This window comes from Emys orbicularis, chromosome 8 (assembly GCF_028017835.1).
Source record: "Emys orbicularis isolate rEmyOrb1 chromosome 8, rEmyOrb1.hap1, whole genome shotgun sequence".
Lineage (NCBI taxonomy): Eukaryota > Metazoa > Chordata > Testudines > Emydidae > Emys > Emys orbicularis.
In genome coordinates, this window is record NC_088690.1 from 54,115,064 (window position 1) to 54,138,950 (window position 23,887).

General features: G+C 39.7%; 1 protein-coding gene across 2 annotated transcripts in view; it reads right to left on the minus strand.

Annotated features, from left to right (window-relative positions):
• ODR4 (odr-4 GPCR localization factor homolog) overlaps positions 1-23,887 on the minus strand; it is a 36,306-nt gene continuing 12,419 nt past the window's right edge. Inside the window, exons 6-14 of one of the 2 annotated variants that reach the window (XM_065409001.1) lie at positions 22,781-22,817; positions 22,512-22,652; positions 21,657-21,752; positions 20,649-20,717; positions 18,429-18,557; positions 12,470-12,560; positions 9,792-9,977; positions 3,335-3,427; positions 1-539 (exon numbers count right to left, since the gene is read on the minus strand). In XM_065409001.1, the coding sequence (XP_065265073.1) occupies positions 472-539; positions 3,335-3,427; positions 9,792-9,977; positions 12,470-12,560; positions 18,429-18,557; positions 20,649-20,717; positions 21,657-21,752; positions 22,512-22,652; positions 22,781-22,817 (910 nt within the window). In that variant the 3' untranslated portion in view covers positions 1-471. The remainder of the gene's footprint in view (positions 540-3,334; positions 3,428-9,791; positions 9,978-12,469; positions 12,561-18,428; positions 18,558-20,648; positions 20,718-21,656; positions 21,753-22,511; positions 22,653-22,780; positions 22,818-23,887) is intronic. The other variant, XM_065409002.1, reaches the window with a different exon arrangement.

Here is a 23,887-nt window from a genome sequence, read left to right on the forward strand (position 1 = left end):
TTAACAGCACTTTAGCCCATATCAGTGTTAAAGGATTCCTTAAGGCAAGACCTGTCATAGTGGGTAATTAAAAAAGAGCAAATGTTAAGATCCAACAACCTTGAAAATGTCTCTTGAAAAATATAGTAGTAAAGTTTTTAACAATAAAATTGTAATGAAGTAGCAGGGAAAAGGGAATTTTTTTTTTTTTTTTTTTTTTAAAACAATTCTTCCTGGAAAATAATGCTATTTTACAGGTAATTTCCATCAAAGATATATACCTTTAGTTTCCTGGAAATCTGATCCACCTACAGTATTTGCATGTTGAAATGAGATGAATATATCACTACAATTTAGAACACACCGAACTGGTGTATTTTAGGCAACATGTTTAGTTGCTAATATATGAAATTTGCGAAGCTTCCACTTTTTATTAATGTGACTATTGGTCAGTGTTCCCATGATGATTAGACTGCTTCTTTTGCTTGGAGTCTAGTCACTGAAGTAATTAAAGGAGAAAGCTACTGCAAAGATTGCAACTGCAGCCGCTATTACCACACCTAAAACGACAAAGGAAATAGAACTTCCGTGAGTGAAGAGGAGAGTACAATCACCGCAAGTCAGGGTGTGAAGAAAAGGAAAAGTGGGAACAATAAGAGTCATTTTTAACATTGCTGAGTAGCACTACAATGCCTAAATATCAGCTTATATCGTTAGTCATATAAATTCATTTTACAAGACAATCTACATAAATTATTTTTCAAAGTGCAAAGTTCTTCAGAGATTCAATTAATCATAAACTCTACTCTTATGGGCCAGGTCACCAAAAATCTAACACATCAACTCTACCTATGGCTTCTTGATAGCAAACTGACTCTCAGATTAAAGGTTTCAGATAAAAGGGACAAAAACAAGTTTAAACTTAAACAATTCCAATACATGAATTAAATGTTGTTTCAGATACTGCACTTGCCCCAAGTTCCATGGTCAATTTTTGTAGTTTTACAATCACATTTTCCTATTGTTTTAAAATGTTTCTCCCCAGTTTTGTTATGCAGAAGATACACAAACACAAGCAGGGCAAACTGGCTGAATATTGAGAGGAAAGGACTGTCATATGCACAAACAAACAAACAAACAAACAAAATTTTAACCTCCAAATTACAGAAATGTAGATGTTACTTGTAAAAATATTAAATAAAACAAATGTCATGTATAAGTAGGCTTTAAGTTGGTGTTGTAGTTCTTCCACTGACTAATCAAATACCAAGTATAAATCAAGATAGACACAGTCTGTCTAGTCACATTTTAAAAAGGAAAGATTTTCCTAAAGATTTACTACAATTTCTTTGCTCATAAGCGTGATGTCTGCACCAGGGACTATCATATAATGTTGATTGAGGAAAAACTTCTATGATGGCTGGAATTCATTACCAAGGTTGCATAGTTCATCCTTGCAAGCAGCATAGTGATAGCTGCATGAGCACTGATACAAGCTAATTCATATATTCATTCAATGCACCTTGGAAGAAGCCACTTGCCTGCTCTCTCTCTTTCTTAATTGTCAAAAGAGAGGATACTAAAATGGTGGCTTCCCAGAAAGCAATAGGGCTACCTCAGCCATTTGTTTTAAGGGCAGCTTTCCTTGTTATCTGTTTTGTGGAACTTAGATCTGGTTCTGATTCTGAGATATGCTGATCACCTACAACTCCCATCTGTGGAAATATTTTTAAAAGGCTACTGATGTTATATTTAAAATCACCGCTACTATATTGTTTTTCTCATCACAAACCCCCCATGCTGCCCCATCAATATTTCATTATTTGCTTTGGACTTTATCCTACAAAATGCTGAACACTTTGCTCCCCATGTAGCAAAGCACATAAGTACGTGTTTAACTTTAAGCATGAGAGTCAGATGCCAACAGGACTACTCACATCCTTAAAGTATGATCTTAAGTGCATGGCTAGATCAGAGCCAGAGTGCCACCAATCCAGTCATAGAAGTTCATCTATGCAGACAACATCTGCTGCGGGCTACAGGCTCTGACCTTCTCTGTGATGGAAAAGATCCTGAGTAACGATGCTGCAAAGCTGGCCAACTACTGCAAGACATGGCGCGCCTTCAGTCTAGCATCAGCAAGACAGTCTCTAACATATTCCACCTCCACATGCCAACATTAAGAGGGAATTGAACATCATAACGAAAGGCCAGAAGCTGAAGCATATCTAGTTTACTTAGGTGTGACCCTTGACTGAACACTGACACACAAAAGCCACCTGAGCAAGAAAGCAGTGAAGGTCAAGACACGCAACAACCTTCTCAGCAAATTGGCAGGTTCTTCATAGGGAGTAGATGCTCCAACCCTAAGGACCTCAGCCCTTGCCATCTCGTACTCAATAGCAGAGTACTGTGCACCAGTATGGAGACGGTTGGCACGCACCAAACTTGTTGATGTGAAACTCCTCTCAACCATGTGCATCATCACAGGAAGTCTCTGACTGACTCATCTTCCATGGCTTCCAGTTCTGAGCCACATTGCTCCTCCTCACATCAGGAGGGAGATTGCAGCTGGTAAGCTGCTTGATAAGGTACATGCCAACCCAAGCTTGCCTTTGTTCAACAACCTTTTTAACCCACCAGCTATACATCTTTCCTCACGGCACCCACTGTGTTTGACGCTGCCATGCCAGAACGTGACAGTGGAGTCCCTGTGGCGGGAAGACTGGTGCTTAATATCAACCACCAATCAGTTCCTCGTCACAGACCCTACTGCTCACCTGCCTGGCTTCGACCTGCCACATCACCAATGGGCCCTTCTTAACTGATTCCGGACTGGGCAAGGCCTCTGGTGCAGCCAACTAGCACCATTGGGGTCTTCGAGACAACCGAAGCTGCAGCTGTGTGGCAGATCAAACAATGATACACATTGTAGAGGACTGTCCACTAACCAAATTCAGTGGTGGGCTCCAAAAGCACCACTTGGCCACTAAGAACGCTATTGCTTGGCTCGGCGAATATGCAAACACTAAATAAATAAATAAATACATAAATAAATAAATAAATAGCAAAACTGAGCCTTTGAAGAGTGAACCAAATAGCTTTTTCTTTTTTTTTGGCCTAAAATCTCTGAACTTTTAGCAAGCACATAACTATTTGGCTTAAGCCCACTGAAGAACAAGTCACTTTTTTTCCCCATTTACTAACCCTATGCTTTAAACTCTAAACTAAATTATGCCGTTTACTATGTCCTCACATCCTGAAATTACTATCAATATTGTGGGAGCAAATGACAGTGAAAGCCTATACATATCAGTTCAACAGTGCCTTAATGGGTTTATTGGAGGCAACATACCCATGTTTTGTTGAAATTTCAATAGCAGCGTTGCTTTTGTCAATTGCATCTGTTGCGTGTCATCTGTGTTGTCGACAGGTGGCTTTATATCAACTGCACGAAATTGAGAGACAAGTTTAGCAAAACCAAGTATTCTTTCAAAGTTTATAAAAACACACCTATATTTTGCAATCACAATAATTCAAAAAGGACATTAAGTTTATAATTCCTGATCTGCTCTACCAGTGGACTATATTTACCATTTTGTATTATCATCAGTAGTAATGAAGTATCTGTACTGGAACTTGAGCTGTTCAACCTATTCATGATCTGGAAAAAGGGGTGAACAGTGAAGTGGCAAAGTTTGCAGACAATACAAAATTATTCAAGATAGTTAACTCCAAAGCAGACTGCAAGGAATTACAAAGGGATCTAACAAAACTGGGTGACTGGGCAACAAAATGGTAGATGAAATTTAACCTAGATATGTGCAAAGTAATGCACATAGGAAAAAAACCACAGAAATATACAATGATGGGTGCTAAAATAGCTGTTATCACCCATGAAAGAGATCTTGGAGTCACTGTGGATAGTTATCTGAAAACTTCTGCTCGAAGTGCAGCAGTGGTCAAAGAGACATACTATTGTATGTCAAGAATTATTATGAAAGGAATAGAAAATAAGACAGAAAATATCACGCCACTATATAAATGCATGGTGCTCCTGCACCTTGAATACTGGTTCCAATTCTGGTCACCCAATCTCAAGAATGATACACAGGAAATGGAAAAGGTCCAGAGAAGGGCAACAAAGATGATCAAGAGTACAGAATGGCTTCTATAGGAGGAGAGTCTAAAAGATTAGGGCTGTTCAGCTTAGAAAAGAGACAACTGGGGAAATATGGGGGAGATAGAAGTCTTTAAAATCATGAATAGTGTGTGTGTGTGGGGGGGGAAATTATTTACCCTGTCACACACACAAAAACAAGGAATCACCCAATGAAACAGGCACCAGGTTTAATACAAACAAGAGGAAGTACTTTTTCACATAATGCACAACCAACCTGTGGCACTCATTGCTATGATGTTGTGATGGCCAAAACTATAACTGGGTTCAAAAATGGAGGATAGGTCCATCAATGGCTATTAGTCAAGATCATTAAGCACTCAACCCCATGCTCAAGGCAATCCTATACCTCTGATGACCAGGAGCGGGGAGTGAAAAAACAGGTATGGATAACTCCATAATTGCCGTTCTGTACACTCCCCCTGAAGCTCTGGTACAGGCCACTGTTGGAGACAGGATACTGGGAAAAATGGACCAGGTCTAGTATGGCAGCTCTTATGTTCTTATTAGTAATAATAGTAGCAGCAGCATAGCACCAACAGAATGCTAAGTGCTTTACAAACCAGTTAAAGAGACAAAAAGGTAAAACTGTGAAAAAGCACTTAAGTGACTTACATTCCTAAGGCCCATTTTCAACAGTCACTTTGACATTTAGAGCCGAAGCCATTTTTCACAATTTTTCCCAGAACCTCCACTCCAAGAAGTTTAGAAGCTCAGGGCTAGAAGCTAAGATTTAAGCACATAACATTACTCACTTAAGTGGTTCCATTTAAGTCAATGGAACAACTGGGAAAACTGACATAAGTAGTTACTCAGGTACATAATCGTCCATAGGATTGGGTTCTAAAATGGGGCTTTACAAGAAGAAACTAAATTATTTTTTCTTAGAATGAAAAACAAACCTTCAGTTTTGTTTGTTTTACTGCACTTCGTGTCCTTGTGCTTTTGGCAGTAGCTGAAATGCAAGGCTGCATAGAGTACTTTTTTAAAAAATCATGACTAGAAATAGTTATAAAGGAGACCATAGAAACCACCATTTAGATATGAAAATATTTAATCTATTATTGTTACAGGTAATACCTACGATTACATAATAAAGAGATTGGATGGGGGGGGGGGGAGAATATCTTTTTTTGGTTTATTTTGTGCGTTTGACAGAACCTCATGTGTAGTTAGTTTCACCCATCCCCAACTGGATGTGTAGAAAAACTCCAAAATATAGGAGAGGAAAAATTTTAAATTGGGAAATCTGATTGTAAAACTTCCATTAAAGATGGGAATGGGAGGTGGTGCTCAGGGGCAATGTAATGACTGAAAGTACTTTTCACTTATTTTTTAAATACTGGGTGGGTTTCAAGTTGACAATGCCTCCCGATGCACTGCCCTCCTTGTCCACATTGAGACTATATATATTTAACAAGTAATATTAGTTAGACACACACATTGAACAAAGCATCCATTAACCAATGCAAAAATATGGCACATAGGGTTCCCAAACACTGAAGTCCTTAAATTTTTCCATATAACAAGTACAGTCCAGACAGTGGATATAAACATTTCTGTACACCTCTTTGTCTGTGTACTTGAATTCTGGCCAATTTTTGAGACCGGGAGAATAAATTTAGAATCCAGTCCTGTGTCTATACTAAAAGTACCAATGGTTTGGTGGACACTCGTCCAGTTATAATTAGATTGAGCTCATTAACTGATTTCATACATAGAGGAAAACACATTGGCCACTATTGACTTAGACTGGAAATAAACCACTGATCTAAAGTTGAAGGGCTCTGTATCCCAGCCATTTAATGGTACTTTCAGAATATGTGAATTTTCCCCTTCAAGTATAAAACAGTTTTATGATTTACTTTAAGCATACACATACAAATTCACCCAGACTGCTTCAGGTGTGCAATAAATAAGTGACTACATGGGGTGACTCTATTAATACTAATCTGCCAATGGTGCAAGCAGGAGCTTCTATTGGCATTTTCTGTAAAAGTGAAGTTCCACTGGATTTAATCTGGGAAAAGTTATGCCTAAGTGTCGTCGTCCCCCCCCTCCCCCCCGGAAGTATGTTTCAATGTGTTCTTGCACCAGAATCCCTAAAGGGTGGCTTTGTTCTATTTAGAAAAAGATTTTCTACCCAGCAAACTAATAATAATCATTTTAAAAACCACTTCTATTAAGGAGGAGCTTTGAGCACCAAGTGATTTCACATTTCTAAGTAATATACTCTAACTTAGTAACTTCATCTTTTAATGAAAGAAGAAGAATAAAAAAGAATTTACAGCCAATTATCAGCAAATGTAAGGAAATGGAGACTGGAATCTAAAAATCATAATACAACCTGTCAGTTGCTGGGTAAATATCTGAAATTTATTGACCATTAAAGTGGGTATAGCATTCAAGTTAGTAGCATGAGGAAGATGAAAATGTATTGTTGAGTTGCAGCAACAAAATAATGCCAGTAGGATTCTAGCCTGCATCAAAATAATATATTATGAACATGACAAGGGAAATTATACAGGGAAATCTGTCTTAAGCAACCACTCAAGGGACCAAAGTCAATACTCACTGTAGGTAGCAATTCAACACAGGTAGAGAAGAATTGGACTTTGTATGTTTGGAGATACTCTGGGGTTGTCTTGTAAGACATGCTTTGCCTAAAGGAGTGTTTTTTCATACAGGTTTCACTGCACCATCGTATCATAGCAGGATATGGAGACACCACTTGCAGTATTATGTTATGCTGCAGTATTATATCTTGACTGTTATAAGTTACTTTTTGGATTAAGTCCATACATTTTGCAGAAGTAGAATCTAGATAAGGGAAGTTTTACTTTATCTAAATATAAACAAAACTCCTCATAAGTGAGGCTGCCAGACCCATTCATTAATCTAGAGGAATCACTGTTGAGCAATACAAGGCAGTGCCCTCTGTCTCACGCACTCATTACAGAAATTGCCACACTTCCAGAAGTACTTTCACCATTATATCATCAGCTATTGCAGTAAGTTTAAACTGGATCTGGGTTGATCAGATGGGTGGCCGGTGTATCATCTGAGATGACTGATGTATGGCTAGCTTATGAAATTCTAACGCCATATAACTTACACACAAATTATGTCATTTAAAAATCAACCAAGCTGCCTCCCTTTGTGAAAGCATGTTTCTACATGTTTTTACTCCAGAAACCAATAGCCTTATACTGGACGTATTTCAGCATAGCAACTAATGAATACAATTGCTTAGCAACTTATTTAATGGGATGCAGAGGTTTCAAGTGCTAATCAAGAATAAAACTTGGGTAATATGTTCATTTACTACAACTACAGTTACCAGAAGATTTGACTATCAAAAATACCATGTTTTTCCACAGAAAAAATACATATGCTCATCGGTTTACAGTGTGTGTGTAGATCTGCAGTTCAAATATTACAGTGCAAAAAATAATTTGATATTTAAGAACCTATTAGAAAGAAAAGGTAGAAACATTGTGATCTTTCTAAATATATATTTTAATGGTTTCAATTTCATTATAAAGTTCAGAATTTTGCATTCAGAAAGAACAACCTTTTTCAGTCAGCATTTAAAAAAATCTTCATAACTCTGGTCAGGGTAATGTTGCTGGGGAGGGGGAAAAAACCCATCAGGTTTATATGGCTCTGTGATAGCATTCCTACAAGCACAGTTATCACTTTGGGAGCTGTTACTCTTGAGAAGGACATTAATGGACGTGGTTCACAGGATGGATTAGAAAATAAATAAATAAATAAAATAAATATCTGTTCTTCGTAGTAACCCAAAGAAGATTAAAGCCTAGCACACACAATGCCCAAGTCTAAAGCACAATTGATAGAATGCTGTGTACAATTACCTAGTGCAGACGCTTTCTAATGCCAATACTCTCTGTCCTTTAAGATCTAGCGAAGGCAAACTTCCTTACAAAGAACAAGTGAACGATAAGAGATTGCAGCTACTAAAATTGTATTTGTGTTAACCTACTCAACGTATTTAATCCGTTGGTGCCAGGAGCTAGGATTTAGTGAAGCCAATTGCTAATGCAAAGCTTTCAGTTGTTCATGTCAAAGCACTGAAGTACCTTGGAACTACAATCTGAGAGTTGCTTATACTTTTCAGATACGACTGGTTACTTCTTACTATTTTCCGTTTTAAAATGTTAAAGACTGACCCACTGCAGTGGGTCATTAGCAGGAGCCAAATGAAAAGATATAGTAAAAACGCATTTGTGACCAGCAGAACTATGTAATTCTGAACAGAAATATGGAACTCATCACAATAAATGAGCACAAGAAATCTCATTCCAACCTACACAGTCAACTCTACAGCAACGTTTCACATTTTCCTCTTCAAAAATATGCAGGTTTGAAGCAATGAAAGTGATACTAGTTATGATAAAACCAGAAAAGTATTAAAATGTTTTTGACTTAAGACATTACAAAACTATAGAATAAAACTCCTCTAACCATATTGGGGGGGAAGAGGATGGGGGGGGGGAGAGAGAGAGAGAGAGAGAGAGAGAGAATGAGCATGCCTCAGATATTAAGATATATTATGGGCTGTATTCTCCAACCACAACATTTGATTGTCTCACCATGGAAAGGGCTATTTTTTCCTTATGAGTTAGCCAGCCAGCAACTGCGGTCAGGTGATATAGGACTGAAACTCTATATAGCTAACTATACCACAAAATACTTCTAATTTAAAAATAGAAAAGTATGAAAAAACAACAACAACTCATAACTGGAATACAAAAGTTATATATATGAGTGTTAATTATGACGAAAAAAGATTTAGCTAGCATGCAATGAAATTCCATGTTAATTACCTTAGAGAGCACTCCCCCCACCCCAAAAAAGTCTTGCACAATACATTTGACACAGACAAATTCAAACTCAGAATAATGAGATAAAAACCCCAAACAAAACTCCCAAGAAAAATGCTGGAAATACATTTTTACATTTACTGTGAAAACATTTGTTTTGATGAAAACATTGTTCTAGTTAAAATATTGAGCTACTGAGCAAGTTCTTGACTAAAATATAAGAGGTCAGAAAGTTCATATGTGGTGCAGTTTTTGTCTCTTAGGCTTTAAGAAAATTATTTATAAATGCCTCATGAAATAAGGTCACCAATAACTCAGACTCACTGAAATCATGGAGTTTTAAATTAAATTAGATTACTTTCTTGATGGAAGCCATGTATATTTGTACATTGCTACAATAAAAGATTTAAGATTATTTTTACATTTTTGTGGATTGTGACTAATACCAACATTTTTGCCATCTTACCTTGAACAAAGCTCTAGATAGCTGAAGTGCTGATATATGACACAACCCATGAGAAAGCAATAACATATCAAGTAACTTATTATATATAAAGATATGACAGCCTTAAGCATCTTATTCTGTAATTTAAGTAAGTATATTTAAAAGTGTAATTACACTAATATACACAAGAGCTACAAGATATGAAGTTTGCATCAAAGCTTAAATCTGGCTTTCAGCGTAATGTAATGAACCTGAATAAAGTCTGTTTGTGCTGTTGGTTAATTTATCCATAAACCCTGTTGTAGTCTAATTTGGTTCTTTACTCAGATGCTATATTTACCTGTGTTTATTTCCTCGGCTATCTGTATAGCTTCCCCGTGCACAACTTGATCCAACATCTCAAAAAAACGCTCTTGGATTTCGCCAGCCGTTTCATCTCCAAATTTATAATCACACAGCATCACATTTGATCCAGCAATAGAGGCAAACACTCTGTGAGGCAAGACATGATATTCTCTCTCAGAATCTAGAAAGAAAGGGAAAGGAAATACTATACAAGAACTTGTATAGCTATGGTAAAGACTTTTCAATAATCAGCACACATTATACAAACTGTTGTAAAAAGGACTGTCCAAGGCATCATGTAAAAGTCTGATTTCAAACATTTCCAGCCTAATTGTTACTGTTTCATGTAAGTTCTAGCCACTTATATTTGTAAATGGAAATTATATTCCTACTAACTAAAACTTTTCATATCTTTTTCATATAACCCCTCTTCAGTGGTCCTTAGAAATAGGCAAAGGACCTTAAAAATGATTATGAATTGAGAATGTTGACTAGGCCCTTTAGAAATGATACAAAGAGCACTCTCATGAAGGTTGGAGATAAAGGAGTTGATGAATGTGCCAAACAGTACACAATTTCAGCATCATAAAGGATAGCAAACAATTAGTTATTGTTTTATGTAGTTAACAGCCATGGAGTACAAGTGCCACCTAAAGAGAGAATGGAAAACTGCATGCAAATGATAAAATCTACTACTGCCACATTCCCCATTTTGGATAATGTTAGCTAAAATAATACTTACAATGAGGTTATTTCTCAGTACACATAGCACCATAAACATAACTTAATGTCATCCTAAAGTAGATGATGAAGACTATTTGGCAGCATTCCATTTTCCTTTTAGCTAGTCAAACAGTTACTATTTAAAAAAAAAAAAAAAAAAAACCACACACACCACAAAAACAAAAAAACCCACAAAACACCATAAGACATTTTCCTCCTCTCCAACTTAGCAGATCTTAGGTAGGAGAAATTAACATTTCACACAGGTGATGACATAGCATTTTAAAACATTCCTTTAAAAGTATTATACAGTATGTAGGATAATGAATGGAGTTTGAAGGAAAATCTAAGCATGAACCAACTGAGATGGTATTGATATACTAATTTGGTCTCAATGTTTGTAATTATATTAAGATAGCAAAGTTTACTATTATGGAGAATAAATGTATGTAGTGAAAATAATTCTGGCCTTGGAATTAATACAAACCCAGATAGCCTTGTAATTCATTCAATACGCTGAGCTGACATGCAAAATATATACCTTTTTATTTAAATGTAAAGTGAATTTTGTATATTATATATATAGGAAACCTCAGAGGTGAAATACTGGAGACTTTAACACCACATGGGCTACATTTGTAAATCTGGATAGGAGCATAACAATTCCCATACTGGATCAGACCGGAGGTCAATCTAGTCTAGTATCCGGTCTCTAACAGTGGTCAACATAAGATGCTTTAAAGCAGACGTGGGCAAACTACGGCCCACGGGCCACATCCGACCCCATAGCTCCCGGCTGGCTCTGGCCGGTGGTCGCGGCTGCGAACTCCTGCTGCTGGTAAGGGGGAGGGGAGCAGGAGGTCCTGGGGGCCAGTCAGGGAGGAGGGGGTGGTTGGATGGGGTGGAGGTTCTGGGGGGTCGGTCAGGGAATGGGAAACAAGGAGGGTTGGGAGTGGGAGTCCCGGGGGGCCTGTCAGGGGGCGGGGAGCAGGAGGGTTGGATAAGGGGGTGGGATCCTGGGGGGCAGTTAGGGGTAGGGGGTCCCAGGAGGGGGTGGTCAGGGGACGAGGAGCAGAGGGCGGTTGGATGGGGGTGGGAGTCCCGGGGGGGCTTTCAGGGGGTGGGGCAGTCAAGGGACAGGGGGGTTGGATAGGGGGCAGGGGTCTCGGGAGGGGGTGGTGAAGGGACAAGGAGCAGGGAGGGTTGCAGGTTCTGAGGGGGACAGTCAGGGGGCGGGAAGTGGGAGGAGGCGGATAGGGGGCAGGGGCCAGGCTGTTTGGGGAGGCACAGCCTTCCCTACCCAGCCCTCCATACAGTTGCGCAACCCCGATGTGGCCCTCGGGCCAAAGAATTTGCCCACCCCTCCTTTAGAGTAAGGTGTAAGACTCCTGCTGCAGGCAAATGTGGTATGGTCTGTCCCCCATATTAGGTTTCCTCCAGATCCCTAATAGTTAGGATATGGATAATTCCTTTTTGAATCTTGCCAAGTTCAGTATATTGTTTATTGGGTGGGGACATCACAAAAATAATTGGCTGATTCTGACTAAGTATCAAAGCCCTTCTGTATTAGAGATCTTGATGCTGCGTCCAAGACTATGGGGTAAACCTTACTGTACTCAGGGTCAGCTATGCCAAGAAGGGAATAAAGTGGAAGTTTAATTTACACTCAGGGCAAGAAGGCATTTAATAAACATTATAGGGGGGAAATGCAGGCCGAAAGAACAATGCCTGAAGTTGAATGAAATCCTTCTGAACTGGACAGCTGAAAAAAGAGGCAAAGGAGTGACAAGTAGAATTTGTGTTGCCGGATACACTTTTGTTTCCCTCTAACTACACCCAGATTTCAGTACTGCAGATTGAATCCTGATGACTATCAGTAAGGAACTCCAGGAAATCAAAAGGCAAATTACATTAGAAAAAGATAATTTGCTTTCTTCTCTAGGCTCTTACTTTTTCTGTCGGGTGCCTCATTTATAAGCAGATCTTCAAACAATATTGCACAACGATCAGAGAGTGTGTTTATTATATCCCTCTTTAAAGCCTGCAAGGACAAAACAAAACAAAAAACACAATAAACACCACGCCAGCCAGTTTGCAAGGTATTTGTGATTATCAAGAAACAAACTGTGTGTATAAAAAAAAAAAGTCTCAGTTTGTCCTATGCATTTAGGCCAACTTAACAGTGATATGTATTAACAAAATCAAAATATAAAAAACAGGAATAAAAAAAAGCCTGACCAAAAAAAAAAAAAAAAAAAAAAAAAAAATTTCCCTTTCAGTTTTCCTACCATAACAACAAATCATCAAGAAGTGTGGCTTTGTTATTATCTGTTTTAAATAAGCTTAAATATTGAAATTAAAGCATATGACCAAACTCAGGAGACTGGGTTATATTCTTGGCTCTACCACAGATTTCCTGTGTCTTCTTAGCCAAGTTACAGGCTCTCTTTAAAACTTGCCTATTCCCACAATGATTTTGAGAAACTTAGCCCTGGTCTACACTACAGGGTTAGGTCGATTTTATAATGAATGCGTCTACACAAGCAACCCCATACATCGACATAAAGGGCTCTTAAAATCGACTTCTGTACTCCTCCGCAGCGAGGGGAGTAGCGCTAAAATCGACCTTGCTGGGTCGAATCTGTGGTAGTGCGGAAACAAATGGACATTATTGTCCTCTGGGAGCGATCCCAGAGTGCTCCAATGTGACCGCTCTGGACAGCACTTTCAACTCCGATGCACTAGCCAGTTACACAGGAAAAGTCCCAGGAACTTTTGAATTTCATTTCCTGTTTGGTCAGTGTGGCGACCTCAGCAGCACAGGTCACCATGCAGTCCCCCCAGAATCACAAACGAGCTCCAGCATGGAGCGAACAGGAGACACCGGATCTGATTGCTGTATGGGGAGAAGAATCTGTGCAGGCAGAACTCCGATCAAAAAGAAGAAATGCTAATACATATGCCAAAATCGCACAGGGCATGATGGACAGAGGCTACAACAGGGACACACAGCAGTGCCGTGTGAAAGTCAAGGAGCTCAGGCAAGCCTACCAAAAAACAAAGGAGGCAAACGGTCACTCTGGGTCAGAGCCCCATACATGCCGCTTCTATGATCAGTTGCACTGCATTCTAGGGGGGGACCCTACCACTACCCCACCGTCCATGGACACCTGCCAGGGGGGAGTCTCACGCAACACGGAGGAGGATTTTGTGGATGAGGAAGAGGAGAATATACAGCAGGCAAGCGGTGAATCCGTTCTCCCCGGCAGCCAGGACCTTTTCATCACCCTGGAGCCAAATCCCCCAAGGCAGGATCCCTGACCCTGAAGGCGGAGAAGACCCCTCTGGTGAGTGCACATTTGTAACTACACTACAGGGTTTAAAAGCAACAGTGTTTAATGTTTGATTTGCCCTGAAGACTTGGGATGCATTTGCGACCAGTACAGCTACTGGAAAAGTCTGTTAACGTGTCTGGGATGGAGCGGGAATCCTCCAGGGACATCTCCATGAAGCTCTCCTGGAGGTACTCTGAAAACCTTTGCAGAAGGTTTCTGGGGAGGGCTGCCTTATTTCATCCTCCACAGTAGGACACTTTACCACACCAGGCCAGTAGCAAGTAGCCTGGAATCATTGCAGCACAAAGCATGGCAGCAAATGGTCCTGGGTTTTGGTCGCATTCAAGCAACGTTCAGTCTGTATCTTTCTGTGTTAGCCTTAGGAAAGTGATATCATTCATGGTCACCTGGTTGAAATAGGGGAATTTTTGTAAGGGAACAGTAAAAGGACCCCGTTCATGCTGGGCTGTTTGCGCTTGGCTAAAAGGGATCATCCCTGAGAATAGCCACACGGTGGGGGGAGGGATGAAGGGATCATCCCAAATAGCCACGCGGAGGGGTGGGAAGAAGCATGTGCTGCACATGCACCCGAAAACCACAGCCCCTCCTTTTAAATGGCAAACCCAACCGGCATTGCTTGCTATGGGAAAGGAGGGCGCTGCAGTTTGAAACCATTCCCACATGTTATGAAGGCGGAAGAAGCCAACCCAGCGTACCCTTTGGCTTACCATGGCTGCCTGGAAACCGAATTCTGTTGCCCAGCCATGTGTGATGTATCACCATACCGGCAGGCACTCAATATAAAAGGCAAAATGCGACCTTCTACCTAAAGCACATGTGCGGTCTGCTGTGAATTGCTTGATTCACTGTGAAAGAGTCTCCCTTCTGTTCTCAGAAATGTTCTCATCTTAAATTTTACTCTCCCTTTTTATCTCCCCTGCAGGTGCAAATGTTTCTATGCTCCCCGTATCATCTCCATCCCTGAGTTTATCGCAGATTAGAAGGCGAAAAAAACGCACTTGCGAGGACATGTTTTCCGAGCTCATGCAGTCCTCCCGCATTGATAGGATACAGCTGAATGCATGGAGGCATTCAGTGGCAGAGTCCAGGAAAGCATTAAGTGAGCGCGATGAGCAGAGGCAGGATGCAATTCTGAGGCTAATGTGGGAGCAAACGGACATGCTCAGGCATCTGGTGGAGCTGCAGGAAAGCCAACAAGAGCACAGACCGCCGCTGCATCCACTGTACCACCGCCTGCCCTCCTCCCCAAGTTCGATATCCTCCTCACCCAGACGCCTAAGAACGCGGGGAGGGAGGCTCCGGGCACCCAGCCACTGCACCCCAGAGGATGGCCCAAGCAACAGAAGGCTGTCATTCAAACAGTTTTGATTTGTAGTGTGGCTACAATAAGCAATGTGGCCTTGTCCTTCCCTCCTCCCCCATTCCACCCTGGATACCTTATCAGTTATCTCCCTTTTTTTTTTTTTTTAATTAATAAAGAAAGAATGCATGGTTTCAAAACAATAGTGACTTTATTTCCTTTGCCAGCTGTGATCGAAGGGGGGAGGGTGGTTGGCTTACAGGGACTTAATCAACAAAGGGGGCGGGTTTGCATCAAGGAGAAACACACACAACTGTCACACCATAGCCTGGTCAGTCATGAAACTGGTTTTCAAAGCCTCTCTGATGCGCAGTGTGGCAACTTGTGCTCTTCTAATTGCCCTGGTGTCTGGCTGTTCAAAGTTGGCAGCCAGGTGATTTGCCTCAACCTCCCACTCTGCCATAAACATCTCCCCTTTACTCTTACAGATATTATGGAGCACACAGCAAGCAGCAATAACAATGGGAATATTAGTTGCGCTGAGGTCTAACCTAGTCAGAAAACAGTGCCAGCGAACTTTTAAACGTCCAAAGGCACATTCTACCACCATTCTGAACTTGCTCAGCCTGTAGTTGAACTGCTCCTTACTACTGTCCAGGGTGCCTGTGTATGGCTTCATAAGCCATGGGAGCAAGGGGTAGGCTGGGTCCCCAAGGATAACTATTGGCATTTCAACATCCCCAGTGGTAATTTTCTGGTCTGGGAAGAAAGTCCCTTCTTGCAGCTTTTCGAACAGCCCGGAGTTCCTAAAGATACGAGCGTCATGCACCTTTCCCGACCATCCCATGTGGATGTGGATGAAACATCCCTTGTGATCCACCAGTGCTTGCAGCACCATTGAGAAGAACCCCTTGTGGTTTACGTACTGTTTGGCAAGGTGGTCCGGTGCCAAGATAGGAATATGCATTCCATCTATCGCTCCACCACAGTTAGGGAACCCCATTGCAGCAAAGCCATCCACTATGACCTGCACATTTCCCAGAGTCACTACCCTTGATAGCAGAACGTCAGTGATTGCATTGGCTACTTGAATCACAGCAGCCCCCACAGTAGATTTGCCCACTCCAAATTGATTCCCGACTGACCGGTAGCAGTTAGGCATTGCAAGCTTCCACAGGACTATCGCCACTCGCTTCTCAACAGTCATGGCAGCTCTCATCTTGGTATTCCTGCGCTTCAGGGTGGGGGAAAGCAACTCAGAGTTCCAGGAAAGTGGTCTTACGCATGCGCAAGTTTCGCAGCCACTGGGAATCATCCCATACCTGCAACACTATGTGGTCCCACCAGTCTGTGCTTGTTTGCCGGGCCCAGAATCGGCATTGCACTGTATCAACCAGCCCCACTTCTGCCATGATGTCCCATTTGCCACAGCCGTGCTTTCAGGAACGTCTGTTACCACGTCCTCATCACAATCGTCCTTGTGCTACCGTCTCTTAGCCAGGTTCTGCACATACTGCAGCATAATGAGCAAAGTGTTTACAATGCTTGCAACAGCAGCGGTGAGCTGAGCGGGCTCCATGCTTACCGTGCAATGGCGTCTGCACAGGTAACCCAGGAAAAAAGGCGCAAAATGATTGTCTGCAGTTGCTTTCACAGAGGGAGGGAGGAAGGAGAGAGTGACGACATGTACCCAAAACCACCCGCGACAATGTTTTTGCCTCATCAGGCATTGGGAGCTTACCCATAATTCCAATGGGCAGCAGAGACTGCGGGAACTATGGGATAGCTTCCCACAGTGCACCGCTCCGTGAGTCAATGCTAGCCACGGTAGTGAGGATGCACTCCGCCGACTTATTGCGCTTAGTGGGGACATACACAATCGACTGTATAAAATCGATTCCTAAAAATTGACTTCTATAAAATCAACCTAATTTCGTAGTGTAGACATAGCCTTAATTCATTAATGTCTGAAGTGCTTGGCACTCCACACAGAAAGCGGTGATAGAATAATTAGGCTATCGAGACAAATACTGCTCTCACATACGCTCCTCCTGCATTAAAACCACTCACTCCATCTAAACCAATTAGAGTACAATATAGCCCGTTACTATAACTGGTATGTTAAATAAAACTGTTTTATGTGGTTAGGGGGTTTCCTTTTGTTAAACGAAATAGAAGTTATCTGTTTATGGTGCTTTTTAGTTATTTGGAATGCTAGTTTGATTTTAAAAAGGTGTTTCTAGTCAAAAGTTAGTAATGTTAAATTTATAAAACCTGCTTCATCAAGTCACAATATTCTCTGTGTTGTGTTATTGATTTTAATGTATTTTAATTATGAACATTAATGGGGACAAGATTATAGCAAAACTCTTACACACTTTGTGGGTGCAGTGTCCAATGGGGCTTGAATTTTATCCTTTGTCTTTAGTTTGGCTATGTCTACACTAGCACCTTTTGTCGGTATAACTTATGTCACTCAGGGGTATGAAAAAACACCCCTCTGAGCGACATAAGTTACACCAACAGAAGCGCCAGTGTGGACAGCACTATGGCAGCGGGAGACACTCTCCCACCGACATAGCTACTGCCCCTCGTTGGGGGAGGTTTAATTATGTCAATGGGACAGCTTTCTCCCATCGGCATATAGCAACTACGAACAGAAGTAGGAGATTATATGTATGATTTCAAAACATGTGGTCTGTTACCACGCAGAAGGTTGCAACATGGAAAAATACTGACTGTCATGTTCAGTACTTTTTTGGACAATATTAGAAGTGCAGCAGGACAACAGAAAAGATCACTTTGATTTAGAAGTACTACTCCTTCAAGTACATTTTAAGAGAGAAGCTGGAATATCTAATCTGCCTACATTTTTCCTCTAGCAAGTACAAAAATACGTAACATACAAAAGTCATTCCTTTAATTTTAAGAAAACTTTACACCAAGCATTACCACCACTAGACTAAGAGTAAGTTAGGATTTCTTAGGAGGACAAAAAAAAAACCACTAGAAGAGACCTAAAATGAACTGCTTATAAATAAAATTAAACTTTTGAAAAATTTATTTTCTTGCACAATAAAAAGGACTTCCAAAAATTCCAAACTATCACTCTAGCTGTCTGGAGTTCAGAATTTTTGGAGCCCAGTTTGGACCTCTATTATCCTACCAAAGGCAAAGGTAGAACAATAATTTTATGGTTCCAATAAAATATTTGGGAAAAGCAATGAAGGAGAGTGATCACTACATTCAATACCTGAATAGCATCTTTAACTTTTGGCTTGTTATTATGGATGTAAGCTCTGCATTTCACAGCACCTTTAAGATTTATGAAACCACTGCAGACTTGCACTGTTGCTGTAGATCTATGACCTGAACTCTGGGACTGAAAGATAAACGCATTTCAATTATAATGTTAGCTATGCATCTGCAATATGGTCAGTCATGAAGCCACAACATATTTCAATTAACAGCACTTAAAATGTTAAGTACTTGGTAAAATGTGTTATTTCCCCCTCACAGTTTATACCTTTTAGCAAGTAACTTAAATATGAAGATCTGTCTTAACAGTTTTGTCCTTTTCCAGTTGGTAAACTCTTTAAAATTTGCTTTTCCAGGAACTTATACTTTCTTGCAATTAATGTATTTTATGTTTACTTCTCATCAGCATGCAAATAGACATCAATGGTAATGCTAGCAAGGTTGTGAAAATAGCTCCCTCTGCTTGTTTTTGAAGTTTGATCACTACTGTTTCAACTAAAAAAATAATGTAAGCATTTTGCACATACTAGGGCTATAGAATTAATTTTATTTTCAAACAGCTTGTTGCTAATATTAATACAGTATCTTTCCAGTAGCCTCCCTTGTACACTACTTTTTGAAGCCTTTTTTTAAGTGACGGAAAGTTTGTCTACTTACTGTATTAGTAAGTATAATCTAGAATATCTACGTTGTGGTGTTTGAGTATTTTTCTTAAAGCAGAGTCATCCACCAGTCCTAGAATTAATTAGGAAGAGATATTTTATCTGGTCATATCAAAGCTAATATCCATGGAGTCCTTAACCTATTTTAGGGCAAACTATAATGTTTCTGTGGCAAGAGGGAGACCATTATGGAAATCCCTTCAGTCCGATGCTCTCCCTTGACTACCCCAAAGACGTTCACAGAACAATTAGTGATTCCAGTATAAACAATATTGTTGGAGATGGATAGCTTGACTGTAAACATCTGCCCTTTGCATAGAGCATAAATGGGCATGTCTCACAAGAAAAATAACTTGCATTATTACTATTTTGATTAAATTTAAAGATGTCATGAATTGTGTGTAACCTTCAACAGGCCACTTGGGCCCTTATCACAAAAGCTATTTGAAATAAGGCGCTTTTTGGCTTTTTTTTTTTTTTTTTTTTTGGAAGGGAGAGTAAATTAACCACTTAATCAACTTAACTAGGAACGTAATGGATTCTTCATCACCTGAGTCTTTACAATCAGACTGGATGACTGTCTTCTAAAACAGTGGTCCTCAACCAGAGGTATGTGTACCCCTGAGGGTACTCAGAGGTCTTCTGGGAGTACATCAACTCATCTAGATATTTGCCTAGTTTTACAACAGGCTACATAAAAAGCACTAGCAAAGTCAGTATAAACTAAAATTTCATATAATGACTTGTTTATACTGCTCTATACAATACACTGATATGTAAATATAAAATAAATCAATAGGAACGTAAATATTGTAATTATATGGCAAAAATAAAGAAAGCAATTTGTCAGTAATAGTGCGCTGCAACACTTTTCCATTTTTAGGTCTGATTTTGTAAGCAAGTAGTTTTTAAGTGAGGTGAAACTTGGGTGTACACAAGACAAATCAGACTCCTGAAAGGGGTACAATAGACTGAAAAGGTTGAGAGCCAGTGTTCTAAAAGATATATGCTCTAGCTCAACCAGAAGGTATGGGCTTGAATCAGAAACCACTTGATAAAAATGATATGGTCTGTGTTATATAGAAGGTCAGACTAGATGAGCACAACGGTCCCTTCTGGCCTTAAGATCTATAAACCTTTTTCGTGCATGTTATCCCATACAGCCACACAAAGCCCCACTGAAGTAAATGGAGCCTTGTAGGTGCAGGATTCTGTCCAAGATGAGCAGTTTACAGAATTTGACATCTCTAAGCCTCAGTTTCCCTCCCCTCCAACTATACTACATGATCCTCAGATGTTAGGTGTTCTATCAGGACCTGATACTCCCACTGAAGTCAATAACTTGGATAAGTCCCTAAGTACCAGGATTATGTTAATTTGAACAAGAATTACTCCCTATAGTGGGGAGTAGTTATTTAAAAAAAAAAAAAAAAAAAAACCACATCATTTTCAATTTTTATTTCATGTCCCTTTTTTAGATTAGGCATCTGAGAATACAGCTTTATGAAATACTGCACTTAACCTTACCGGCATTTTCCACACACAACGCTTACCAATTGCGTCAGAACCTTCACATCAAAGGGTTGAATACTGTGTTGAATATTTCCTCTTGAAGACTTTTTCTGAGATAAAAGAAAGGAAAAAATGGTATATGAAATATATAGAGCATTTATCTGTGTCTACCATATCTAGGTGCTCCACTGGCCCGTAGCACTGTAGTACCAGTTTGTAGATTTTAGAAAGAAAATTGAGATATCGAAACAACCTTAAGGACACAGTTAACTAAATGTTAGGAATCTTTGGGAAAAAATTATTAGTAGTGGTTTTAGTACCAAAACAACTGCACAGTTTTAGATGATCTCATGAGAATCTTCTTGAGTGGCTCGCTCTTTAGCTCCAAAAACTGCAACAGCAATAAAGCTGTTGAAGTCACCCATAAAAGTCAATCTAATCTTCAGCATATGGGCAGAGTTCTTATACACCAGTCCTCCCTAACTTATCCTTCTTTTCACTACTGCTAGAATCATCTCTTTTTTACTTCAAGGACGGGTGGGGAATAGGCAGCAGGTTTAAAACAAACAAAAGCAAGTATCTCTTCACACAATAAACAGTCAACCCGTGGAACTCTTTGCCAGAGGATGTTGTGAAGGCCAAGACAATAACAGGGTTCAAAAAAAGAACTAGATAAGTTGATGGAGGATAGGTCCATCAATGGCTATTAGCCAGGATGGGCAGGGATGGTGTCCCTAGCCTCTGTTTGCCAGAAGCCAGGAATGGGCGACAGGGGATGGATCACATGATGATTACTTGTTCTGTTCATTCCCTCTGAAGCACCTGGCATTGGCCACTGTTGGAAGACAGGATACTGGGCTAGAAGGACCTTTCGTCTGACCCAGTATGGCCATTTTTATATAAGAGAAAAGCAATCCTTTATATTAAGTACATGGCACATGCCAGTTAGAAGTAAAATATTCTACAGAAGACCTTTCAGCCACTAATATTACCATACCAGACATTTTGAGTGACACCTGGATATTAATTCCATGCTATACAGCACACACCTGCCCTTCCAATAGCTCTGTGTCATCGTCTTTAGCTTGCCCGTTGATCAGAAAAACACCTTCCTCTATCTGTTTTGCCCACCGGGTTAATCCGTTCTTTAAAAACCAAAACCACAGAAAGATTGTAAGTATATATTTTGGGAAGAAAGCATCTCTAAAAATAAACTACACTTTTGTTTGAATATTGCCACAAATCCCACCAACACTCCAAAACTACTGTAATGCATATTTAAATCATTAGCCAAAGAAAGACATTAACAAATCCTAACCAATTTCAGACCTCTCATACATCTGTATCATACTGATGGACAACATACTACTCACAAGACACCTCTTAATCTACATTTCCTAAAGTAAATAGAAATATTAATTTTAATCTTTATTGGCCTAAAAATAAAGCTAATTTGCATAACCACCTATACTGAGGACATGACACCTGGATTTTATTTTTCCATAAGATAGGGGTGGGGCCTATTAATAGTGAATGGGCAATGAGAGCACCCCATTTTCAAATCCTATCAAAACCAGATCCTGCATCGAATGAAGAGAAAAAGGAAAGCTGCTATCTTCTTTACACACTCCAAATAATGTTTCTGAATAATTTAAATTAAACAGACACAGGAAAATAAAAATCTTAAAAGATTTATCTCCTTATGCTTTTTTATGCTTAATGCAGCAAGTGAGTTGTGCATAAGGAACTTATTACCGTATAGATTTAACTGCCAGTAACAAATCATTAATTCTATTCCCCTATCTACTCCATATTTTCATAACACATTATTCATTTCTAAGCAGTACAATAGTATGTACAATATTAAAGGAGTAAAAAATACTGTATTGTTATTGTTTAGTTACCCTTGTATTTTTCTCTAGTTCATAGTTGACTGATGTAGCAGAAAGTGGGATGTGGATATTAACATTAATTGTGCATTCCAAAGACAGCCAGTAGGCAGACAGGCCACTTTGGTACTTCCAGTCTGCTGGCTTAGCTGAACTCTGGGAGGAAAAGCAGGGTTTTATTTTTAAAATGTAACAAATATATGGCTTAATACAATGTTACAAATCTGAAATAAAATCCATTTCTTCTGAACTTTATAAGTCTTGAATACAGTAGTCAATCTTACCTTTGGATCTTGCATATCATAGGTTCGACAAAGTATCCTTTACTAATTAAGGAAAAAATTCAATGAAATATGCTTAAAAGGAACAAATAAAAAACAAATATTTTAAATTAACTTGTAATTTATCATCTACGTTTACTATCTTCTTATTTTTCAGAGCCAAGTTTTTAATATTGTAGAGAATGTTCTCATATTGATGGGAATAAAAAAAAAAAGTTTCACTTGTAAACTACAAGTACTACAGGAATGATGTAACTGCCTTTCAAATATGTATCAACACTGATAGCTATTCACATGAAAATACATATCACCATTGGTAGCTATCTACCTGCAAGCCCTGATGTCTCCCATACTTCTCTACAATTGTGCTTTCTCTCCTGGCCTCCTCCAGAGCAACACTTCGCCCCCTATACATCGGTTGAGCCTCAGTTCTTCCCCATGATCCTCACCTGCACAGCTATTTCACTGACCCACAACATTCTTCCAACCATGCCTGTTACTTCCCCACCATAATAAAAAATAGTTTAAAGACTGATTATTACAATTGCAAGTTACAGTGCCACATAGAAAGACATCAGATGTTATTTTGGGTGCCTTTGATATTTAAAACAAGAACATTACTTTTACAAACTGAACGTGGGAGTGAAGTAGCGGGGCATGGTGAGAAGTAGCAATATGCATAGAGAGTGCAAGGGAAAACCTGAAGATGTTGCTGGGAAGAGGCTCTCCTTTCTGATGAGCCATAAGCGGTTCATTAAAAGAGATCTCTACTCCCTTGTGCTTCCCCATCCAGGCCCCTCCCTGCTGACCACCCTCTTTTTCCTCAACTTCCTTCCACCAATAGAAACCCCTATATCTTTATCCTCATTCTGAACAACCAGTGTATAGCCTTCAACTCCGACAATAAATGTAACAGAATGGAAATCTGTGTGCACTAGTGTAACTTCTACATGAAAATTACTACCAAATAGAGATTACCCTTTCATATAAAACGTAACAGAAAAACATCCTGCATTTACTATTTGCAATCGGACACCATACCCACCTATTTACATGCATCATACAAAAATTAATATAATGTAATTTACCGAGGCCACACCAACCCTAAAA